Source organism: Muscardinus avellanarius (genome assembly GCF_963383645.1).
Source record: "Muscardinus avellanarius genome assembly, chromosome: 6".
Lineage (NCBI taxonomy): Eukaryota > Metazoa > Chordata > Mammalia > Rodentia > Gliridae > Muscardinus > Muscardinus avellanarius.
Window position 1 is genome coordinate 138,953,127 of NC_137791.1, and position 7,063 is coordinate 138,960,189.

At 60.7% G+C, this 7,063-nt stretch overlaps 1 protein-coding gene across 1 annotated transcript; it reads right to left on the bottom strand.

The window, feature by feature from the left end:
- Positions 1-2,540: 2,540 nt before the first annotated feature.
- Positions 2,541-3,574, bottom strand: NICOL1 (NELL2 interacting cell ontogeny regulator 1; the record flags this gene model as incomplete). The annotated part of the gene is made up of 3 exons (XM_080697612.1): positions 2,541-2,606; positions 3,250-3,338; positions 3,448-3,574. The coding sequence occupies 3 exons, from the start codon at positions 3,572-3,574 to the stop codon at positions 2,541-2,543; spliced, it is 282 nt and encodes a 93-aa protein (XP_080553738.1).
- Between the last annotated feature and the right edge of the window lie 3,489 nt (positions 3,575-7,063).

Below are 7,063 nucleotides of genomic sequence, written 5' to 3' on the forward strand. Positions count from 1 at the left end.
GGCAGAGGCGGCCCCAGAGGGCTCAGGGCAGACAGGAGGGCCACCTGCTCTTTAGGACCGGCCCTGCGCTTAGGATTGGGCTTCTTGTGAGAGCTCCGCTCCTCCTGGGAAACCCTTGTCAGGTCCCCCACCCTGCACTGACTCGTCTTTGGCCAAAGCCACCTGTGACCAGAGTCGTGGGCCCTGCCCATCCTGGTGGGCACTTCCCTGGACAGCAGCAGCACCAGCCCCTCCCTCCCCTCCCGCTGCTCATGTGCACACCTTCCCCGCCCTCCTGTCCACACTCCGGATCCCAGCCAGAGCTCCTGCCCGGCCTTCTCTGCTCCCTTGTCCAGCTGTAGAGTCCAGTGGCCTCCCCCATCTTATCTTCAAGTAAGTCTGGAATCCGACTGCCTCTCACTCTGCCCGTGGCCACCCGCCCAGCCCTGGCCACTCTCCTTCAGCTCTGACAGATGCGGTCACCTGGAGGGCCTGCTCTGTCCTGAGTCCCCTCTCGCAGCCCAAAGCCTCCAGTCCAAATGGACCTCACATCCACTTGCTTAAAACCCTGCAAAGGCCGGGCAAAGTGGCTCGTGCTGTAATCCCAGTACTTGGGAGGCTGAGAGGACGATGGCAGGTTCAGAGCCAGCCTCAGCAACTGACTGAGGCTCTTGGCAATCTAATGAGACCATGTTTCCAAACTGAAAAATAAAATAAGTGAGGGTGGTGGTGGTGGTGAGGCATGCTTGTAATCCTAGTATGGAGGCTGAGACCTGAGGACCGCAGGTTTGTAGCCAGCCTCAGCTACTTGGTGAGGCCTTCAGCAACTTAGTGAGACCTTGTTTCAAAACAAGAAAACTAAAAAACAGGACGGGGGTGTGGCTCAGAGATAGAATGCCCCTAGGTTCAATCCCCAGTACCTCAAAAAAGTAAATAAAATAGGGTTGAGGGTGTAGCTCAGAGGTAAGAATGCTCCTGTGTTCTATACCCAGCACTACACACACACACTGCAAAGCTCCAAGTTTTCCCCACCAAGCTGCCTCTCCCCCTCCCTCCTGCCCACAAGCCACCTGGCCCTCAACCCCACTGGTGCCCGGCTTCGCCTCCCAGCACCTCCCCAGCGAGGATCCTACACGCTCTCTCAGCCACCCACATCTTTTATAGTAGCATGCCAGTTTGTACCAGAATGAATAACTGCCTGTAAAATAACAGGACACCCAGTTAAGTTTGAATTTTGAATAAACAATAATTTTTAGAATAAGTAGATCCCAAATATTGTACTGGAGCGTGGCGTAGTGGCACACGCCTGTAATCCCAGTTCTTGGGAGGCTGAGACAGGAGGATCACAGGTTTGCAGATGCCCTCAGCAACATAGCAAGACCCTGTTAAAAACAAAAAATAAAGAGGTTGCCAGTATGGCTTGGAGGTGGAATACCCCTGGGTTCAATACATACACACATACATACATAGCATGAGAAACATCCTTAAAAGGTATTCTTTGTCTGCCTCCCTTACAGCTAGGTAGGACTGGCCACATGACTGAGGCCAAGCAATGGGATGTGAGCACAGCCTTGCCTCCACCCCTCTTGTCAGGCGCTACAGAGCCCAGAACAGCTGGGCCCCCGCCACACCTGGCTAGTGCCCAGGCTTGAGGCCAGCAGAAGCTCAGGAGCTGCCGTGCCTCCAAACCCCAGGTTTCTCCCTGGCCTGTGCTTCACGGGCATCCTTGCGGTGGACGCTTAACTCAGTTTCCCCACCATGGTGTGAACAGCTCCGAGAGGACTGTTTACTGTGGCCCCGGTGGAGGCTGCCAGACAGGTCAGTGGCCTGGAGGTCAGAGGAGGGTAGAGAGGGCTGGGAGCACAGTCAGCCAGCAGGGGCCGTAAAGTGCCAGGCCCACAGCAGCACGTGGCCCGGGCTGCAGGAGAGCTGAGAAGCCAAGGCACTCCTGTGGCAGTGGCTCGGCCTTGGCTCCCCGCATGCGAACACTTGCTTCCAACAGTGTGCGCGCCCTGTGTGATGAGAGGCTTCAACTTCACTTCTAAAACCACTTTGGTAACGCGTGGAGGGAGGGTGCCGCCACTGCCCTCCCCTGGAGGTCACCAGTAGGCTCTGTGCACAGGCCGGGGATGCCCACAGGAGGGAGGCCCAGGCCCCGCCCAATGCCCTCCCTCTCCCAGCAGCCCAGCTCCAGGGAGGGAGCCGCACCCACCAGTGCAGAGAAGCCTTGGGTCTGGCTTGGGGTGTCTCCTCTGGGACTCAGGGAGGCTGGGGCAGGCAGGCCAGGGGCAAGACCCCGCGGTGGTTTCACCTGGACACCGAATGCTTGTGGGTGTGGGTCCATGCACGTGAACGTCCCCGTGCCTGTCAGCCTCTCAGAGCTGGCAAGGGACATGGTTACAAGCCCCCCTCCCCCTGGAACGGCTGGGGAAATCAAGGCCCAGAGAGGGGCCCAACCGGGGACTCCTGGGGGACCCGGGGCCCGGGTGGGAGAGCAGGGAGACGGACACAGGCGAACCGGCAGGTGTTTATTGAGAGGGAACCGCACTGGCCAAGGGTCTTCAGCGCCCAGTGGGCCAGCAGGCACACAGGGCCCGGCGCTCAGCCTGCAGCAGGAGGGCCTCCGTCTGCAAAGAAACGAGAAGCCAAGCAGTGGGCACTTCTGTGCCCTCCCCAGGGCCCGGTTCCTCCATCCACCCGCAGCAGCCCCTGGGCTGTCTCCCGGCCTCTTCCTCCTGCCCCGCTGCCCGTCCCAGGACCGCTGCCCGTCCCAGGACCGCTGCCCGTCCCAGGACCGCTGCCCGTCCCAGGACCGCTGCCCGTCCCAGGACCGCTGCCCGTCCCAGGACCGCTGCCCGTCCCAGGACCGCCGTGAGACATGCGCTGCAAGGCTCCTGTGCCTCATGCCCTCCGCGGTGCCATCCCCAGGGGCCAGCTGGCGCTGCTCCAGGCCGGGGCACCCAGGTCTCCAGGGGGAAGGAGCGGGCACCAGAGCCTGTGGGGTCTCCCCTGCTTTCTGCCTCCGGGAAGAAGGAGTCCCAGGGCCTGAGGAAGGCCTGCTCCCACAGGTGGGGACCCCGGCGAACTCCAGGGCACCCCGCCCCAGCCGCTGGGCCTCCCTCCCTCGGCCCACGCCCCCTGCTCTGCTCGCCCTCCGGCCTGGCCGTCCTCCTGGCGACCCCGGGCGGGGCTGGCGTCGCTGGAGCCCAGGACGGCGGTCGCAGGCAGGCCGGCGGCCACGGCCGGGCAGGACGGGCCCTGCCCGCTCACCCGCGCGTCCAGGCTGTACGCCGTCTTGCGCAGGTCCTGCAGGGCGCGCTGCATGAACTCGAACGCGTGGCAGTCCACGCACGGGCGGCCTGCGGGCGGGCGGGCGGGCGGGCGCGCGGCGTCACCACCGGGCGCCGCGGCTCCCCGCGCCCGCCCAGCCGCCCTCCCGGGAACAAAGGCGCGGCCGCGGCCACCTACTCTGCGCGGGGACGGCGCTCCCGGCGGCGGGCTCGGCGCGGGCGCCCAGCAGCGCCAGGCTCAGCAGCAGCAGCAGCAGCGGCGGCGGCGGCGACAGCAGGGCTCGGCACGCGGGCGGAGGGGCCATGGCCGAGGAGGAGCCCGGCCGCCCTGTGGCCGGCCGAGGGAGGTCAGCGGCGCCCGCGCCCGCGCCCGCGCCGCCCGGAGCCCGGCCGCCCGCCCGCCGCGCCCACCCGCCCCACCGCCCCACCGCCCCACCGCGGACCCCGCGCCCGGACCTGCAGCGCGGCGACGGCCAGACGGCGTGTGCGCATGCGCCGCCCGCGCGCCCCCGCCGGACTGTGCGCGCGCCTCCAGGCCCGCCGCCCCGCGCGCGCTCCCGCAGAGCCGCGGGCGCCCGCGCTGCCCCTTAGGCCGCCCTCCGGCCGGCGCCGCCACCGCGGGCCCGGGCCCCGCTCCGAGCGCGCTCCCCAGCGGGCACCGGAGACCTCCCGGGCCCACCCAGCCCTCCCCTGCCGGGGCCGCCGCCCCTGCCCCGCCGGCCGGCCCGGCGATCGACCCTGCGACCGCCCGCCGCTCGCACACGGCGGGAGAGCCTGGGCTGGGCGGCCTCCGGGCTCCGCGCTGCAGAGCAGCCGCAGGCGGCGCCGTCCGGCAGATGAACTACACATTTTGAGTGGTGTGTGTGTGTGTGTGTGTGTGTGTGTGTGTGTGTGTGTGTGTGTGTGTGTGTGTGTGTGTGTTACTGCGGGTGTGTGTGTGTGTGTGTTACTGCGGGTGTGTGGGTGTGTGTGTGTGGTACTGCGGGTGTGTGTGTGTGGTACTGCGGGTGTGTGTGTGTGTGTGTGTGTGGTACTGTGTGTGTGTGTGTGGTACTGCGGGTGTGTGTGTGTTACTGCGGGTGTGTGTGTGTGGTACTACGGGTGTGTGGGTGTGTGTGTGTGGTACTGCGGGTGTGTGTGTGTGTGTGTGTGGTACTGCGGGTGTGTGGGTTTGTGTGTGGTACTGTGTGTGTGTGTGGTACTGCGGGTGTGTGTGTGTGTGTGGTACTGCGGGTGTGTGTGTGTGGTACTGCGGGTGTGTGTGTGTGTGGTACTGCGGGGGTGTGGGTGTGTGTGTGTGGTACTGCGGGTGTGTGTGTGTGTTACTGTGGGTGTGTGTGTGGTACTGCGGGTGTGTGTGTGTGGTACTGCAGGTGTGTGTGTGTGGTACTGCGGGTTGTGTGTGTGGTACTGCGGGTGTGTGTGTGTGTGGTACTGCGGGTGTGTGTGTGTGTGTGGTACTGCGGGTGTGTGTGTGTGTGCGGTACTGCGGGTGTGTGTGTGGTACTGCGGGTGTGTGTGTGTGTTACTGCGGGTGTGTGTGTGTGTGTGGTACTGCGGGTGTGTGTGTGTGTGTGTGGGGTACTGCGGGTGTGTGTGTGTGGTACTGCGTGTGTGTGTGTGTGTGTGTGTGTGTGTGTGGTACTGCGGATTGAACCCAGGGGCATCCTACCTCCAAGCTACCCCTAACCTTTTTTTTTTTTTTTTTTTTTTGGAACAGAGCCTTCTTAAACTGTCCACAAATCTACAACCGTCCTGTCTCAGCCTCCCAAGAACTGGGATTACAGGTGTGTGCCTGGTGTAGGAAATTAAACCCAGGGATATTCTACCTCCAAGTTGCACCCTCCAGCCCTATTTATTTATTTATTTATTGCGGGTCTGGGGATGGAACTCAGGGGCATTCGACCTCCGAGTTGCACCCCCAGCCCTATTTTTTATTCTTCATTTTGAAACCGGGTCTCACTAAGTTGCAGAGGGCCTCACTAAGTAGCTGAGGCTGTCCACCAACAGCCATCCTCTGGTCTCAGTCTTCCGAATGCTGGGATTACAAGCGTGCGCCACCACACCCGGCTCCCTTTTTATTTTTTATTTTGAAATAGAGTCTCATAGCCAACCACGGGGACACATGCCTGCAATTCTAGTACTTGGGGGGTTGAGACCAGAAGATTGCAGGTTTGAGGCCAGCATCAGCAACTTAGTGAGACCCTATTTCAAAAAAAAAAAAAAAAAATTAAATGGGGGTATATCCCAAGTGCAGAATTGCTGGGGTTGGCCTAAAACCTGCAATTCTCCTGTCTCAGAGGCCACCCCAGCAGGCTACCTTCACCCTGGAGGGGGCTGGGAGGGGGCCCAGGAACTCAGGGAGGCTGGGAGGAGTGAGCAGGGGAGAGAATACAGCTGAACAGAGACAGCCTGCTGCGCCCTTCTACACGCCCATCTAGCAGAGTGGGGGCAAAGTAAACCCAACCCTGCCTCCCCCACAGGCAAGGAGCTTGCTATGTTTTTGTTTGTTGTTTGTTTCTTTATATGGTACTTAGGGTTAAACCTAGGGGCATTCTAGCTCCAAGCTATACCCCAGCCCTTTTTATTTTGAAGTAGGGCCTTGCTAAGTTGCTGAGACTGGCCTCAAACCTGTGATCCTCCCATCTCAAACTCCCAAGTATGGGATCACAACCTTGTGCCACCACCCAGCCCACACAACCTGGCTCTGGGGAACTCCAAGGAGGAAGTTCTGACCTTTCCTCTCAGAGGCGTCTCTGGCTGTGGTGGTCTCGGGGGAGCCAGCTGCAGGACATCAGAGCTCTGGGTCCACTGGGTCCCTGCCCACTCTCCCAGTCACCACAGGCTCCCAGCCCTCAGCCGCCCAGAGCCTGCAAGCCGGGGCTGGGCCCATGGCAGGGAGCACCTGGCCGCCTGCCTCCCTCCCGGGCGGGCGCCGCTGGATGCTGCTTCTGGTCCACTGCCTGAAACAAGTTGCTCCACAGTTGTCCAGAGACTTGGGGATGTTTAAGGTGGTAGGCTGCGTGGCCAGGAGCAGGGGCCAGTGTTGCTCATTTCAGACTGTAACGTGAGCCGGTGTGATGGCCCACACCTGCAATCCCAGTATTTGGGAGGCTGAGACAGGAGGATTGAAGGTTTGAGGACAGCCTCAGCAATTTAGCAAGGTCCTCAACAACCTAGCAACATTCTGTTTCAAAATAAAAAGTAAAAGAGGCAGGGGCTGTAGCTTTGAGGCAGTATGGCCCTGGGTTCGATCCCCAGTACAAAAAAAAAATCCTGAGCAGACCTACTGTGATTTATAGAGAAACCAGTAAAAGAATAGTTGTGCGGCAGGCACAACTGTAATCCCAGGACTTGGGGGCTGAGACAGGAGGGTCCCAGGCTCGTGGCCAGCCTAAGCAACTTAGGGAGACCCTGATTTAAAGAAAACATAAAATAGATCTGGGGGTATAGCTCAGAGGTATAATGCCCCTGGGGTCCATCCTCAGTATCACAAAAAGAACAGAAAAGGGGTGAGAAATGTCAACGTGACTTTTTTTTTTTTTTTTTTGCAGGTCTGGGGATGGAACCCAGGGGCATTTGACCTCCGAGTTACTCCACTCCCCCTGCCCAATTTTTATTCTTTATTTTGAAACAGGGTCTCACTGAGTTGCAGAGGCCTCACTAAGTAGCTGAGGCTGTCCGAGAGCCGCGATCCTCTGGTCTCAGCCTCCCGAGTGCTGGATGACAAGGGTGCGCACCAGCCCGGCTTCAACGTGACTTTTGAAGAGTTCAAAACATTCAAACTGGAGCAG